The sequence below is a fragment of the Leucopleurus acutus genome (assembly GCF_964270905.1).
Source record: "Leucopleurus acutus genome assembly, chromosome: 21".
Taxonomy (NCBI): domain Eukaryota; kingdom Metazoa; phylum Chordata; class Mammalia; order Artiodactyla; family Delphinidae; genus Leucopleurus; species Leucopleurus acutus.
Genome location: NC_139163.1, coordinates 30,889,177 through 30,907,224, shown reverse-complemented (window position 1 = coordinate 30,907,224; position 18,048 = coordinate 30,889,177). Strand labels below are relative to the sequence as shown.

The window sequence follows — 18,048 nt, the reverse complement described above, 5'->3', positions numbered from 1 at the left end:
AAATTGCTAAAGGAATTACTCCTATTAGCCAGGAAAGGATGGTGTTTGGTCATTATTGTGACTTGGACAATTTTCAGGTTTTACCGTCCTCAGACATAAAGTGAATGCCCTTGCTTAAAGAGTGGCCTTGCATTTTTTCCTTCATCCATTATGGTTACAGATGTTGACCTTGTATACAATTGTTTATTTTCAAAAGGAGAACATTGCAGCCTGTCTGTGAATGCCAGGCCAGCTCTTAGCAACACAGAGGCCCAGCTGATAATAGGTCAGATCCTACATGTCAAGGCTTATTTCTCCCTTACTCATACGGAATGCTTTGGATTTATAGATAAACCCTTATGACATTAACTATTTCCACCCTGGAAATAAAATGTCATATATCTATATAACTTTTTTTTTTTTTTTTTTTTTTTTTTTTGCGGTACGTGGGCCTCTCACTGTTGTGGCCTCTCCCATTACGGAGCGCAAGCTCAGCGGCCATGGCTCACGGGCCCAGCCGCTCCGCGGCATATGGGATCTTCCCGAACCGGGGCACGAACCCGTGTCCCCTGCATCGGCAGGCGGACTCTCAACCGCTGCGCCACAAGGGAAGCCCTCTATATAACTTTTACATATTTAGAGAGTTAAATCAATTGATAGATATAAATGCTGATATATAAATAGATAGAGATGTATAGATTGCCCAGTACCACAGTGAATGAAATTAAACAGCCTTGCAGTATGTTCTGATATTTTGTAATGCAAAATTACCCCCAAGTCAATTCTTTTTCTAAAAAGTTCCTTTGTAGTTATCTACAAGAATCTAAAAGAAAACAAACAAATGCACATAAAACAGAAACATACTCACAGATACAGAGAACAAACTAGTGGTCACCAGCTGGGAAAAGGAAGGGGAGGAGGGGCAAGATAGGGGGATTAAGAGATACAAACTACTATGTATAAAATAAATAAGCAACAAGGATATATTGCATAGCATAAAGAAATATAGCCATTATTTTTTAATAACTTTAAATGGAGTACAGTTTATAAAAATACTGAAAAATCAAAAAGTCCTTTTGTATCTTCCTTAGTTCTCTTTCAGAAAAACTTTTGAATAAACCTTCCAAGTAACTTTATTCCTAATGGGGTATTCTAAATCTACCAGAGTCAATCTTCACCCACTCACACACATCCTATGTTATTATAAAGATAATTACATTATACATGCATTCATTCAATCAGTAAGTATTTGTTGAGTGTGGAGTATATATCAGACACTATTCTATGTGCTGGTGATGCAGCAATAATCAAGCCATAGACTATCTATTCACTTTGTTATTTTGTTGTTGTTGTTCTTTTGCCAATACCACCTGGTGTGTGTGTGTGTGTGTGTGTGTGTGTGTATTTAATTTGCTATGGATGATTACTGTTCCAAATTATTAAAATATTCATGCACTTGGTTAATTTTTATTTCTAGATGAAATTTAGGATCTGCTTTTGCAGAAGAGTAGTTCAATTTGGGTTAAAAGGGGCATGTTGGTGGGGATTTAATAAAGAATGAATTGGATGTAGTTTGACTTTAAAAGAAATAGCTATCTATTTATTCCAATTTCCATGTGTCTTTCAGTTTTGTTAAATCATTATACCTTTGAAGTACTGGAAAGAATTTATTAACTTTATTCCTATTTGTTACATAGTTTTTATTTTCTTAAGAGTGTAGTAAACTTGCCTTTTTAATTTCATTCTCTATTTATTGACTTTTAAAAAATAAAGACTATTATTTTTGTCTTAGGTATTCCACTACTGTATTCCAAGCGCAACATTTTTCTTTATTGTCAAATATAATGGATCTACTTCTAATGATTCACTATTATGTATTAAATTTCTTATAAATTACTGGTAGAAAGTTTCTTCAAATTAATGATATTAAGTTTTATTCTGAAGCACGTTTATGAGGAAGGAGTATTTAGTGTTATAGATTCTTCCTCAATTAGTTGTGATAAGGATATGTTTTTTCTTTGTTTAGTATAATAATCCCATGAATAAATTAATTTATTAGCATTCTTCAGAATAAACCTCATTTGGGCATACTTTTCTTTTGATTATACTTGTGGATTTACCTGTTAATATTTGTCATAGGAAACTTGCATCTATGTTTGTTACACTAGACCATAGTGTGTGTTTGTGTGTGTGACTGCGATGCTGAATTTTTCTTTACTACTAAAATTAGTTGAAAATTGTATGTTTATTATCTGCCAACTAGTTCAAATCAGACGCTGTCCACATGTGGTTGGTAGACCTCAGGAGGTCTCTAAGATATTTTTAGTGGGTCTATAAGGTCAAAAAGTTTCTTAATAGTAATTAGACTTTATTTGCCTTTTATATTGTGCTGACATTTGCACTGATCAGGTAAAAGCAATAGTGGATAAAACTGCTGGTGCTCTAGTTTGAATCAAAGCTAGTGGTCATTATATTATTCACCGTCATGCCTCTAAAAAAAAACAGTTTCATTTAAGAATGCCTTTGGTAAAGCTGTAAAAAATTACTAATTTGCTAATTTTTTTTTTTTTTCCCTTCGGTACGCGGGCCTCTCACTGTTGTGGCCTCTCCCGTTGTGGAGCACAGGCTCCAGATGCGCAGGCTCAGCGGCCACAGCTCACGGGCCCAGCCGCTCCGTGGCATGTGGGATTTTCCCGGACTGGGGCACGAACCCGTGTCCCCTGCATCTGCAGGCGGACTCTCAACCACTGCGTCGCCAGGGAAGCCCTAATTTGCTAAATTTTAACATTTGAATACTCCCTTAATACTGTGACAAATGGAGAGCATGCATAAGCTCTTTTCATGCATAACCACAATATCTTCTCAATTACTACAGATTCTCAAGGAAAACACTGATGTGATTGTTTGAATTACAGACTGAATAGTCACATTTACCATAGAAAACAAGTTTTTATATGAAAGAACAACTTACAGACAAACCGTGGTTATTCAGGCTTGGGTATTTGGCAGACATTTTCTTAAAAGTGAATGAGGTATGCCTGTAACTTCAAGGAAAACAACTGAATTTGAATCTTTCAAGTGAAAATTAGAATTTTGGAAAACTTTTATTCATCGACAGAGACTTTATTTTCCCATTACTTTTCTGACGATATTAGTGATGATATTATTGAATATAAGATTATGGTATTTCATAATGAAATATGTCAACATTTAGAAACTGCATAATTCAGTGAACCAAATGACCAACACATGATGTTACAAAAATATACATGTGTAAAAGGTCCACTTGAATTGTAATATAGACCAATGGGCTTTAGTGTAATGGGGTATAAATAATCCACTAATTTTGGTTTCAGATTTAACAATGCAACTAACCTTTTAGAAATTTTCACTTTTCAAGTTTGGTGTAGCAACAAAGTAGAATATGCACAGTTTTCTGAAAAGTTATTAAAATTCTCTTCCATTTTTTAACTATATAATTGTTTGAGGATGGATTGGGACTGCATCTGGAGATGATGAATTTGGAGAGAAATCACAATCTCATCAATATCAATTCCTCCAATCTTAAAATATGGCATATTCTTGAATTTATTAAATACTTCCATGATTTCTCTTAGCAATACTTTGCAGTTTTATATTTAGTGGTCTTGTACATATTTTGTTAGATACATTCTTAAACATTTTATGTTTCTTGGTGCTATTGTAAATGGTGTTATTTTAAAATTTCCTTTTCTAATTTATTGCTGATATAAAGAAGTCTTTTGACTTTTGTGAATTATGTAACCAATGACCTTGGTAAATACACTTATATATGCAAATTATAATTTATTTCTAGATTATTTGGGTTTTCATTGTACCCAATCATATTATTAGGAATGACAGTTAAATTTCTTCACTTCCAATTGTTATACATTTTCTTAATTAATGTTCGTCTTGATTTTTTTCTTTACTACTGTTAGTAGAGGCTTATCGATTTTATTTATTTAATTAATTAAATTTATTTATAACAAGAACTTGCATTTGGTTGTAGGATGTTTGGATACAGAATCTATACTGACCATGAAGGTGTTATGGGTATTCTGATGTCAGCACTGTTAGCACAGCTAACCAATCATTCTCTAATGATCTTGGTTTTCATTACATTTCATTTTCATGTAGTTCAAATTACTGTCTACTTTCCCTACTGATTTCTTCATCCAGGTTATATTCTCCTTCCTGATTTCTATCCTGGTAGTTTCAGGCATTTATACTTGTCCTTTCCTATTCTTGTAGCTTATACTCCACATATTGGGGAACCAACATGAGGATCTGTCAGCTTCTAAGTATGTCACCTCAGTGGGTCACTAAAGAACAGGCAACATGACCACAGGTTAGGATAATGAACCTATTGGATCTACTGTTAAGATGGATTTTTCAAAGATGCCAGGTATCACCTGGATTCTCTGTAGGCCTACGCTACTCATGATAGCAGTTTGAGTCCTCTTATGTGAGTCTGTTAAGTAAAGATTCTCTATTCAGTCATCCTACAGTGATCTGGGTATTCCCCATTCCCCAGTGAACAGCTACCGCAAATGGCTGGAGGTCACTTTGGAGGGGAATAATTGAGGAAATTGCTACTTTATATCCTTACTTGGGCATTGTAGGATCTCACCCTCAACTTGAACAATGAGCTCTGGCTCTGAGACTAGCTTGGGTCCAGAAATTTAGCAAGGGATTGTGAATTTCCATTAGTAGTAATTGGCATCAGTCCTTTGCTCATGTCTTCTTAATTTTCAGTTACATACATCAAGGGATATCATCATTGACTACCCAGATCTCTCTCTTTTTTTAAATATAAATTTATTTTTTACTTATTTATTTTTGGCTGTGTTGGGTCTTCGTTGCTGCACACAGGCTTTCTCTAGCTGCGGCGAGCGGGGGCTACTCTTCATTGCAGTGTGTGGGCTTCTCATTGTGGTGGCTTCTCTTGTTGTGGAGCACAGGCTCTAAGTGCACGGGCTTCAGCAGTTGTGGCACACGGGCTTCAGCAGTTGTGGCTCGTGGGCTCTAGAGCACAGGCTCAAGAGTGTGGTGCACAGGCTTAGTTGCTCTGTGCCATGTGGGATCTTCCGGGACCAGGGATCGAGCCCATGGCCCCTGCATTGGCAGACGGATTCTTAACCACTGTGCCACCAGGGAAGTCCCTACCCAGATCTCTCTTAATCACAGCCACTTGGCCTCTGCTATTCTGGAATTCAAGCATCCCTAGTGACACTGGGTGCCCAACTCCATGATGGTACTTCCAACCATCGACCCTAGTCTATAGAAGAAAGCTACCACTGAGATCTTCAACCACATCAGGATCTCCTCAGAAGTGCATTTCCTCATTGCTTTAGTGAAAGGAGTGTACTCTGGGCCATCCGGATAATTAGGTGCTAGATTTTGTAGTATCCTTATGTTCTATTAAAATATGGCCACAACTCTGAACTTCTGACCCCTTCTGTATTACTCCGTTAAGGTTGTTCTGGCATATCAACCTCATTTATTGTAGGCCAGATTGTTTCCCATCTTCAAGGTTCCATCCAGTGGCAAATCAAGGCTGGCCCCAGGTTACCTTACCAAGGTATTAAACCCTGATTCACTAGACAGCATTCTCCTTTTCCAGGCTCTTACTTTAATATCTTGGGGTCAACATCCTTAACATCCATCCCTGGCATGTTCTCCATGTTCTTGTCCACACATACTAGCAAATTCTACAATTTAAAAAGAATAACTTTATTCCAATAGCAGAGGGTATGTCTTCACTTGGGCTGCATTTAGACTTGAGACTAGTTAGTGGTCTAGTACCAACAAGGGAAGGCAGGGACAGATCTTGAGAAGAACAGGCATCGTCTTGTGAGACATCCATCTCATCTAAGTCTCTCTGGTCCACAGGCAATGTGATGCTGCTCTGCCCCACCATGGGGAGAGCAGTAACTTCACAGCCCAGGGGGTTCTGAGGGATTTGGAGGTGATAAGTTTCTCCAGTGCATCTATTCAAATGTGCCAAGCCCAGAAATGAGTACATGAATACATATTACTATCTGGCCAGCATGAAATCCACTTTCAGAAACCTATCTTGAATGTCTGCTTCCTAGGACAATTTCTGGTCCAGCTAATGTGGTTTGAGTTTCTCCAGAGACAGACTCTGAAACAGTGATGCATATGAGTAATTTATTTGAAAGGCGTATTAGTTCCCTACTGATGCTGTGACAAATGACCACAAACATAGCGACTTAAAATAACCCAAGTTAATTTTCTCATACTTTCTGTAGCTCAGAACTTCAGACAGGTAAACTAGGTCAGGTCCTCTGCTTACAGTCTCACAAGGGTAAAACCAAGATGTGGGAAAAAGCTTCCTGTTTCTTTGGTGGCTGTCAGCCAAGGGCTTGTCTTTTCTCCAAGAAACTATCAGCGTTTCTTCTTGTGCTTCCATGTGTCTTCATCCAGCAGTAGCGGCTTGAGCCCCCTTCTGCCACATCTCTCTGACTTCACCTGGAGAACATTCTCTGTTTCTAAGGGCTCATGTGATTAGCCAGGACCCACCCAGATAATCCAGGATAATGTCCCCTCTTTAATGTCCATACCCTTAATTAGTTCTGCACATTACCTTCTGCCATGTAATATGCATATCCACCAATTCCAGGGCTTCGAGTGAGGATGTATTTGAAGGTCCATTCTGCCAACCACCAAAGGGCTGGTATAGGATGTTAGGGAAGGGAAGCAAGACAGTACGAGTGGGTTTGTGAAATGTTTGCTGCTCCTGTAAGATAAAGCTAAATCCCACAAGTACCTCTGGGAAATGACACAGAATAGGGGACAGCAAACATTTTCTGTAAAGGATGAAATAGCAAATAGTTTCAGTTTTGCTGAAATGCTGTGCCATATGGTCTCTGTTGCAACTATTCAACTCTGCTGTTGTAGCACAAAAACAGTCATAAACAATATGTAAACATATGGGTGTGGCTGCATTCCAATTAAGTAACATTTACAAAAATAAGTGGCAGCTGAATTTGGCCCACTGGCTATGGTTTGCAGAACTTTGATGTAAAGCATGCCTCAGAAAATTTCCTCCTAAGGGGCAAGGAATCTGGGACATTTATTTACCATCATAATTATCTGAGGGCCGATCGATAGTCCTGAGTACATTAAGTCCTCCCTGATAACTGGCTGAGTATTCTACTCTATTGAGGCCAGAGGACGCACTGCAACAGAAAGTATCAGATACTTGAAGCAAAAACACTCTACAGGAACAGTCAATGCCAAGGAAATACTGGTAGAGCATTGACAGCATCTGCTGTAAGTGTTAATCTGCCTACAGCCTGCAGTTGTGGAAATTCACAATGTGTAGATTTAGCCCTAGATTATGTTGCTTCATTTTATCCTTCATTAAATATAACTAGAATATTTGGCAAGTAATTGGCACATACTTAGGGGTAGGTGAATGCAAGATGAGCACAGTACTATGTATTTATCAAAAAAACTAAGATGACATTGGAAAATCTGAGATAGTTGGAAAACATGTATACATATATAGAGAGACACACACACATACATGTATGTATAAACTTTAGGAAATGGTACATGATTAAGAGAATGTGTAGGGATTTAAAGTTATGTAAACAGGTAGTGGTTAGCTATTTTTGTAGGTGGATAAAAAATTCATATAACTTCTGGAGGAGTAATCATGAAGAAATTTTTTTTATTTAAATAGGGGGAATTATTAAATATTACAAAATAATGACATAACATACTAAATATCTGGTCCTATCACTTGAAAATAGTGTGCATTGAACATTCGGTTGATGCAACTATAGTAGATTACACATTTATATTTAGAATGAGTAAATAGAACAAATTTTGATCATCCTGAAACTGGGAAATGCAGGAATGTTTGAGAATAATTAAGAAACATCCATTATAATGTTTAGACATCCTTGCAACCATAAGAAACAGAAAAAAGTTGGACCAAATTCAGAAGTTTGTAGAGAAAACAGAGACTGAGGTCATATGATTTGGCTAAAAGGGAATTCATTTAGTCCATATATTCAAAATCTCTCTACTGGTATAATTGTGAACGGTGTCTTCAAACCAAGGTTTCATGACTCATTTGTCTTCTCAGCTGAAGAGGTGTGGGGAAATGATTCATACATCTTAATTTATCCTCATTTTCACATCTTAATTCTACTGAAGACTTAGTTGCATATATCATTCCATATATGCCATGACCACTTACTGGAAACAGAAGAAATTTTGTTCAGATTTCAGTCTTAATTACTCACCTGTTCACTGTCACAGTCACATTCTTCCTGAGGTTCCAAAATCCCATTACCACACACCGACTGATTTTGATATAATGGTTTCAGTTTTGAAAAGTTCTGAAGACACTGACCCTCAAATGTTGAAACAAAATATCTATAGTCACGCATGCTGCAGTTGCTAAACATCTTTATACCACTGGAAACCCTAAAAGGAAATAACAGTCCTCAGGTTAAGTAAACCTAGCTAATAAAACCACGTCTAAACAATGCTCCATGTATAATGATACAAATTGCAAGATGGCCCAAACGAAAAACTTGTACCTTGGTGGAGACAAAGTCAAACATGATTAATTTTTAATTTATCATTGCTTATCTTTAACATTAAAAAAATAAGCATTGAAAATGTATCTTTACAGGAAAGCAATGAGGTATAATGGTTAAATCTATCTATCACCTATCTATCTACCTACCTATCATCACCTATCTTTCTCCTTACCTAATATGCTCTTCTCTTACATATTGAAAGCTTCCTTCCCTTATTTCCATTAAATATTTGCTCAAATGTCACCTTCTAGAGAGGTCTACCTTGACATTATCTGAAATTGTGTTCCCTCCCATATTCTCCTTCCAATTTCAATATTTATTATTCTACATAGTAGTTTCACATCATGTAAAAGTAAGATTTTTTGTTTGTATCTTTTAATATATTTTCACATGACCTAAATTTTACACTAAAATATAAGTCCCTTTAAGTTTTATATTTTCATGTTCATTTCCAGTGGGCTGTCTAGTAGCTATGTCTAACAGATGTCCAATAGACATTTCAAATACGCGAGGTACAGTATTGAACTACTGTTCTTCCCCACCAAGTCTGCTCCATCCACTGTTCTCAGTTGCTGGCAACTCCATTCTTCTGGTAGCTCAGGTTGATAACATGGGTGTGACCCTGGACTTTCTGCACTAATACACACACACACACACACACACACACACACACACACACACACACACATGAATATAACACATCCAATTAACAATTTTTATATGGATTACATGTTGAAATGATAATATTTCAGATAGACTGGGTTAAATAAAATAATTTATTAAAATACATCACTAATTAATTTTATCTGCTTAAAAAATTTTTAATGTAGCTACTCTAAAATTTAAAGTTCTATATGTGGCTCACATTTCATTTCTATTGCACAGTGCCACTCTACGCAATCATGTCTGAAATAATCATGCCTGAACAGCTATATCTGAGATGACAGAAGTCCTGGGTTGTCTCCCGAGCCTTCGAGGAAAGAAATATATAATTGCCAAGGTTTCAGAGTTGGTAGTGTCTGAGAAAAAAAGTGAAATGCTTTAGCCTTTACTGGCACAGCCATTTGTAATGGGATAGATAAGGGAAACTGGGAGGAATATCACAAGCAATAATAGTATTTAAGCAAACTTCTCTATTACTTTTAACTACATTGTTTGTTTTTTTAAAAGGAACATTTATTTATTTTTGGCTGCATCGGGTCTTTGTTGCTGTGCGCGGGCTTTCTCTACTTGCAGCGAGTGGGGGCTAATCTTCGTTGCGGTGTGTGGGCGTCTCATTGCGGTGGCTTCTCTTGTTGCGGAGCACGAGCTCTAGGCATGCAGGCTTCAGTAGCTGTGGCTCGCAGGCTCAGTAGTTGTGGCTCGCGGGCTCTAGAGCACAGGCTCAGTAGTTGTGGCGCATGGGCTTAGCTGCTCTGTGGCATGTGGGATCTTCCCGGACCGGGGATCAAACCCGTGACCCTGTGTTGACAGGCGGATTCTTAATCACTGCACCACCAGGGAAGTCCCAACTACATTGTTTTAATCGGCATCTGTGCCATTCTGCTTCTGTAGGCCACTCTCATGCAAAAAGCTACAAACTCTGAGCACTGACATCCTTTTACACAAAATTAGTTTAAAAATACACAGGGACTCAGAGGTTATTTTCTACTTGGACCACATGTTTTCTGAGTGAAAATTAAAAGTATTAGTTAGAACTTGGAACTTTTATTTAAGGTGGGTACAAAACAATTTAATTTTTAAAATCTTTGCTTAAAAGATGGCCATGGGGGGCTTCCCCGGTAGCGCAGTGGTTGGGAGTCCACCTGCCGATGCAGGGGACGCGGGTTCATGCCCCGGTCCGGAAGGATCCCACGTACCGCGGAGCAGCTGGGCCCGTGAGCCATGGCCGCTGAGCCTGCACGTCTGGAGCCTGTGCTCCGCAACGGGAGAGGCCACAACAGTGAGAGGCCCGTGTACCACAAAAAAAAAAAAAAAAAAAAAAAAAGATGGCCATGGGAAGGAAGAAATGCAAGTGATATATATATATATATGTGTGTATATATATATACACACATATATATATACACACACACATACATACATATATAATAGACACAAGGCATTTGAAACAAATATTAAATAATTGGCTTTTTGTGGGGAAGACTACCTCTGGGTCTAAAGACAGCTATAAAATAAGTTGGGCTAAGGCAGCTGCCTTGAAATACTTTGATTTCTTATCCAAAGTTCCAATTGTGGGGTAGGAAAAAATTGAAATAATTATTTCAGGAGAACGCAGCATCCTCTGCAGCCCTAACTGTTTCTGATTCCATGGGCATTAACTTGGCAAAATGTCAACTATCTGCTTTCTTTTACATAGGCACTTCGGTAGCTGTTTGAATGAATCTTAAATTTGTAATTACAAAATATGTCTTCAACAAGTCCAATAATCCTATCACTTTCCTAAGTCATTTCTAAGTTCCAGTCTCCAAGATAAGTGTTTCACATCTTCTATCAAAGCTTCCTATCAGAATAAACCAGATTCCCTACATCTTTACACCTCCATTAACCAGATTCCCTACGTCTCTATCTGTTTACTCCCCTAATGTTCTATCACAGTAACTGAATTTAACCTCTCCTCTCTAATTTCCTCCATGATTTTGCTCTTAACTCTTCATATGTCCAAAATTATCATCTTTTCTTCCTCTTCTCTTCATTTTGATCAATCTATAGATAATATGTCATGTCTCCCATCAATAAAATCCCTCCTTTGATTATAAATCCCACCTCATAATCCCCAAAAGGTTGCCTGTATCCTTCATCTCCATCCTATTGCCCCCCACAGAGTTTAGCAGGTTCCTTAAAAAGAATCTAAAATACTGATTGGGATTGCACTGAATTTATAAACCTCTTCTGAAAAAATTAGACATTTTATAATAGGTCATCTATTTTCTTAGTGCTGGTATACACATACTTGTACACATAGTAATGGTTTTCAAGATTGATCACCCTGATGAATTTTTTGATGTTGTTGTTGTTCTGACTGTGTACTGATTCTGTGGCCTCTATGTAGGTAGTCAAGCATAATAACTGCAAAGAAGGACAATTATTTTCCTCTTCAAATCTTTTCTTCTTTTTTTTCCCCTCAAAATAACAGTCAAAGCTACTAGTACTACGTTATATTGTTAAGGGTGATTCTGCCTTGAGCAACAGATACAACAAGAACAAAAACAACAACAGTATCTATGTGAATTCAATATTTCATAGTCTTCATAAATCTTTAAAGTCTCCCTCTAATTCCCTTGAGTGAATATTTCATTATCATGGGGTTTACCGCTTTCTGGAGTCTTATATCATGTGAACAAATTCATTAGTGTGATATCTCTTCAGGCACAACATTCCTTCCTAATTTTTGACGTGGGAATGAGTATAAAAAATAAATTCATCATGTCTTGCAAACAACCTCACAAATATATGTGTGAAATAAATTCAAAAGAAAAAACAAGGCTTACACTGCTTCATGATTCATTATGCACATAGCGCTTGGACAGGAACATTTACGGATGTCATCATATATTAATCCTATTTTAAGGCCAAGCAGTTGAGCTATAATAACGGAAAATCTCTCCAATGTTATTGCACCTGGATACTAAGATAAAGAAGGTTGAAGAGAAAACCATTATATAAGAAGAAAACAAAAGCAAGTAATACATCAAAACAGTTTTGTTCCTATAAAATTTTATATTTTAATACCTTTTCATGTTGACCATATTTTATATATTATTTTGATAAAATAGTTAATTTATTAAGAAGCATGATATAAAGTAAAATGTAATTAAACTACCAATATCCTCTGGTGTAAAATTAGGCATGCCCAGATTCTATAGCCTTAAGCACACTTAGTGTTTCTGATGTAACGAATATAAAACACATTTATTTAACTTTCTTATTAAATCAATTCATTCAATTAACAATTATTAATTCAGTATACACATGTGTCAGGCACTATGAAAAAAGATAAGAATATAGTGGCATGCATGAAAGAAAGGACTTTGTCCACACTTGCAGTTACATTACAAAAGTGGAGAAAGAAAATTAGTAGGAAATTAATAACGAACTCCCCAAATATAGAGAGATCATGAAAAGTGCTCTGAGGAAATGGAGTGCTCTAATAGAGAATTCTGAGGAGGGGTATAAGATACAGATAAGATACTTAGGAAAATCTATTTGTGGAATTGATGTTTAGGCCAAGATAGAAAGTTTGGAAAATGACCCAGCCTCATTAATAGCGGTAGGGAACCTGTATGGGAACCTGTTCAAAGGCTGTAGTATAATGAGTGAAGTGAAGGAATGACAGAACGGAAGTTCGAGATATAGGCAAGGCCATGGTAAAGAAATCTGGAGTGAGATGTTACCAAAAAAAGATTGGTGGTAGTGCAGAGTGGCATTTCATATGATTTAACCTGGATAAATAAACTGTGATACTTTTCTCGTATTTTTAATCATTACAAGAAAAATTCTTAGAACTTCTCTAATTTTTCTACATCAATAAAAATACATAGTGAGTAAAACTGAATTAATACCTAAAAGAAAAAATATTGTGTGCATGTATGTGCATGTGTGTGAATGAAAACATAGAATATTATCTAGCAACATGGAAAAATGACTTAGTAGGTACCCTCTCTTGAAAAAAAGGGAAAATCCCCGTGTCAGGATTTGAAAGGAGGCTAAAGACAAACCAGAACATGAGAGGCGATATCTGGCTAACCGCCAGGTCTTAGGGCAAGATATAGGGACCAGAAGCGGGACTTGTAATGCCAACACGGAGAAAGGAGACACAGTCTTATACTTTCGTATTTATATAGCTGAAAACAAATCTCCTGTATAAAGCCATGCTACAGAATAAAATAAGCCCTTAATTACACTGTGCAGGAAGAGGAGGTAGATTACACACAAAAATTAATAACAGGAATAAAAAAGATGACATCAGTAAAGATCCTCAGATTAAAAAGAGCTATGATGTGCGAAAGAATGAAATTGGAAGCTTGCCGCACGCCACTTACAAAAATTTACTTGAAATGGATTAAAGCCCCAAACATAAGACCTGGAACTGTAAAAGTTTTGGAAGAAAACATGTGGCAAAAGCTGTTTGATATTGGTCTTGGAAATGATTTTATTGGATTTCACATCAAAAGCACAGGCAACAGAAGCAGAAATAAACAAGTGGGACAATATCGAAAGAAAATATGTCTACACAGCAAAGGAAACAATCAACAAAATGAAAAAGCAACCTATGGAAATGGAGAAAATACTTGCAAACCGTACACCTGATGAGGTGATTTTAAAAATATATAAGGAGCTCATAGAACTCAACAGCCAAAAAGCCCCAAATAACTCAATTAAAACATGGACAAAGGGCCTGAACAGACACTTTTTCCCCCCAAATAATACATATGAATGGCCATCAAGTATATGAAAAATGCTCAACATCACTATTCGTCAGAGAGATATAAATCAAAACCACAGTGAGATACCACCTTCTACGAGATAGGACAGGTAATATCAAAAAGAGATAATGAATGAGGACACAGAGAAAAGGCAGCCCTGGTGCATTGTTGGTGGAAATGTAAGCTGATACAGTCATTGTGCAGAATAGTATGCAGTCCTCAAAAAACTGAAAACATATCATATGAGCCAGCAGTGCCACTTCTGGGCATATACGCAAAGAAAACGAGACCCCTTTCTGAACTCCCATGTTCACGGCAGCATTATTCTCAATAGCCCAGGCTTGGAAAGAACCTGCATGTTCACCAGTGAATGAATGGGTAACGAAAACGTGGTAGGTATACAGTGGAATGTTAGTCAGTTATAGAAAAGAAGGAAGTCCTGACATTTGTGACAACATAGATGACCTTGAGGGCATTATGCGGAGTGAACTAAGTCAGACAGAGAATGACAAACACCCCATGATTTCATATGTGGGATCTAAAACAAACGAACAGAAAACGAAACGGAAACAGACTCACAGATACAGAGAACAAACTGGTGGTTAGCAGAGGTGGGGACTGCTGGTGAGATGGGTGAAATTCATGAAGGCGATTAAAAGGTGCTGATGGAGAAAGACAAATACTGTATGGGATCACTTACATGTGGAATCTAAAACAAAAAAAAAAGACGAAAACCACTGACCTCACAAAAACAGAGAGAATGGTGGTCCCTAGGAGCTGGGGAATTAGGGAAATGGGAAGAGGTTGGCAAAAGGTTACAAACTCTCAGTTATAAGATGGATGAATGAGTCCTGAGGATCTAATGTACAGCATGGCGACTCTAGTTACTAATACTGTATTATATACTTGAAATTTGTTAAGAGAGTGGATCAAAAGCACTCTCATAAATAGAAAAGGTAAACTATGTGAGGTGATGGATATATTAATTAATTTAATTTTGAGAATCATAAATAACTTACATCAAATTATCACACTGTACACTTTAATTATATTAGTATTTTATTTGTCAATTATACCTCAGTAAAGCTGGGGGAGGGGGGCAGGAAGAGCTGTGGTGTGTTGTGCACGTGTGTGCGCACAAATACAGGAAAAACATAGAGAAGAAAAATGAATATTGGACAGTTTCAATAGAGACTTGGAATCTACAGTATAGAATCTAATAGATACTTCAGGTCATGAAGAAATTGGAGCCTGCCGGGCATTAACAGAAGCTTGCAGCATTGGTCAGGAGTCCATGCTCAAAGGAAACTAACTCTAGAAAGAGACAGTTTTTGTGACGTTTAGACTCAGGCCAGGTGTAATAGACATGGCATATGGGTTCACAGGGAACTCATGGAAAAAATGTTTACTATTTCTGGCCTGGAAAAGTATAAATTGTGAATACGAGGAGGAGGATGACTGCGAAATACACAAGCAGAAAGCTTCAGAAAGAAGACCCTCCAAATTCTGACCCCCACATTTCTGGCTGAGTTTTGAGACACTCATACATGGAACAGCCTCAACACAACTGAAGATCTCAGCTGAGGCTAGAGCTGTTGTTCATGATGAAGAGCTGCTGTTCTAAACTTAACCAAGAGCACTGCATGACAAAACAAGCCAACACAAAATCAACCCTCATCAGAGAAAAGCAGCAGAATCCAGACTCCCTATGAACGTTACAATGTTCAAGGTAACAAAGGATACCATTGAAAAGGCCATGAAAACTGAATTGGGGTGTGAACAATGGCCCATAAAACTGATCCAGAATGTGTATTTTAGAAAACAAACTGTCTTCTGAAATGGAAGATTTAAAGAGAAACCAGTGTCTCCTGACATAATTCTCAGAAATATCCTGAATACAGTCCAAAATTACTCATCATACCAAGAACCAGGAATATCTCAACAGTAATCAGAAAAGACAATCAACAGAGAGCAAAACCAAGATGGTTCATACATTGCATTCTGCAACAAGGATTTTAAAGTAACTACCATAAAAATGTTCCAACAAGCTATTACAAAAACTGTTAAAAGAAATTAAAAAACGAAAATCTCATCAAAGAAATAGATAATATAAAAAGAACCAAATGAAAGTTTCAGAACAGAAAAATACAATAATAAAAAAATAAATAAAACCTCAATAAATGAACTTAGTAACAAAATGGAGATGTCAAAAGGGAGAATCAGTAAACTTAAAGATTGATTAGGGGCTTCCCTGGTGGTGCAGTGGTTGAGAATCCACCTCCCAGTGCAGGGGACACAGGTTTGAGCCCTGGTCCAGGAAGATCCCACATGCCGCGGAGCAACTAAGCCCGTGCACCACCACTACAGAGCCTGTGCTCTAGAGCCCACGAGCCACAGCTACTGAAGCCTGTGTGACACAACTACTGAAGCCCACACGCCTAGAGCCCATGCTCTGCAACAAGAGAAGCCACTGCAATGAGAAGCCCGTGCACCACAACAAAGAGTAGCCCCTGCTCGCCGCAACTAGAGAAAGCCTGCGTGCAGCAACGAAGACCCAAAGCAGCCAAAAATAAATAAATAAATAAATTTATATATAAAAAAATATTGATTAGTATAAATTATCCAATCTGAAAACAGAGAGAAAATAGTTTTTTTAAAAAATTAACAGAAATACAGGAGCAGTGGGACAATAACAAAAAAATCTAACATTAATATCGTTAGCGGCCCAGAAGAGGAGAAAAAGTGCATAGCTGAAAAATACTTGAAGGAAAAAAGGCCGAAAATCTCCCAAATTTGGCAAAAGACACAAATCTACATATTTAATAGACTCACAAAACTTCTGACAATAAACTCAAAGTAGTCCATGGCCAGACAGATCATAATTACATGGCTAGAGAAAAATTTTAAATGCTTTGAAATCAGCCAAAGGAAAACAACACATTGCTTATTCAGGAACAATGATTACTATGACAGAGGATTTCTCATCAGAAATAAATGGGACAGAGGATGTAGGACAATATTTTCAAAGTGCTGAAAATGACTTTCATCCTGCAAAAATATCCTTAAAGAATAAAGAAGAAGTGAACACATTCTAAAATGAAGAGAAATTCAGAGACTATGTATGTTCCAGTATCCCTGCTTCAGAGCTGTAACATCTGTAGTGAAGAAAGAGGAACAGAAGGGATATTTATATGGGAAGATATAATAGACTATTTTTCTTCATTTGACTTTTTTTAAAAAATTATGTTTCAGGGTTAAAGACAATGTACTGAAAAGTAATGTTTCATCAAATTATATCATAAAATTCCCTGTTTTATGATTATATACATGATTTGGGACCTAAAATATGGTGTTAACATTTCTATATTCTACTTGAAATGGTATAATGCTGGTACACAAACTTGTGTGTATGTGATTGTGTGTGTGTGTAATCGTACTACAGAAAACATGAAAAATGCTTTACAAAGAGAAATATTGAAAAACACTAAAAATCAGAGATTGATCGTTTCTGTAAAGAGACAGGACATATTTGTGTACTATATAGTGTCTGTCACAACTATAATTCTGATGTTGTATCAGGAAAGTAGTCATAGACAGTAGGTAAATGAATGGATATAGCTGTGTTCCTACAGAACTTTATTTACAATATATGTGGTAGGCCAGATTTGGCTGGTGGGTCACATTTGCTTATGTCTATGATGAATAAATCAAAATAGAATACTAAAAATTGTTCTAGTATCCCAAATAAAAACTGGAAATGCCAACGGAGGACCACAAAAAACAAAAAGATAAAACAGAAAACATATACTAAGTTGACAGACTGAAATACAAACATATCAACAATTAGATTCAATGCAAACTGTCTAAACATACCGATTAAAAGCCATAGATTTGCAAAATGTAGGAAAAACCACATGTTCCAGCTATATGCTGTTTACAAGAAACTCACATAAGATATAAAGATGAAAGTAGTTAAGAAAAGATTTAGTATGTGAACATTTATCACAAGAAAGTTGGAGAGGCTACATTAATAACAGGTG

At 36.9% G+C, this 18,048-nt stretch overlaps 1 protein-coding gene across 1 annotated transcript in view; it reads right to left on the bottom strand.

Annotated features, from left to right (window-relative positions):
• The window catches only part of LOC309977539 (disintegrin and metalloproteinase domain-containing protein 18-like), a gene marked incomplete at both ends in the record, with an annotated part of 77,096 nt that overhangs the window by 34,243 nt on the left and 24,805 nt on the right, over positions 1-18,048 (bottom strand). Inside the window, 2 exons of the mRNA XM_082863660.1 lie at positions 8,280-8,463; positions 12,074-12,210. Coding sequence (XP_082719786.1) covers positions 8,280-8,463; positions 12,074-12,210 — 321 coding nt within the window. The remainder of the gene's footprint in view (positions 1-8,279; positions 8,464-12,073; positions 12,211-18,048) is intronic.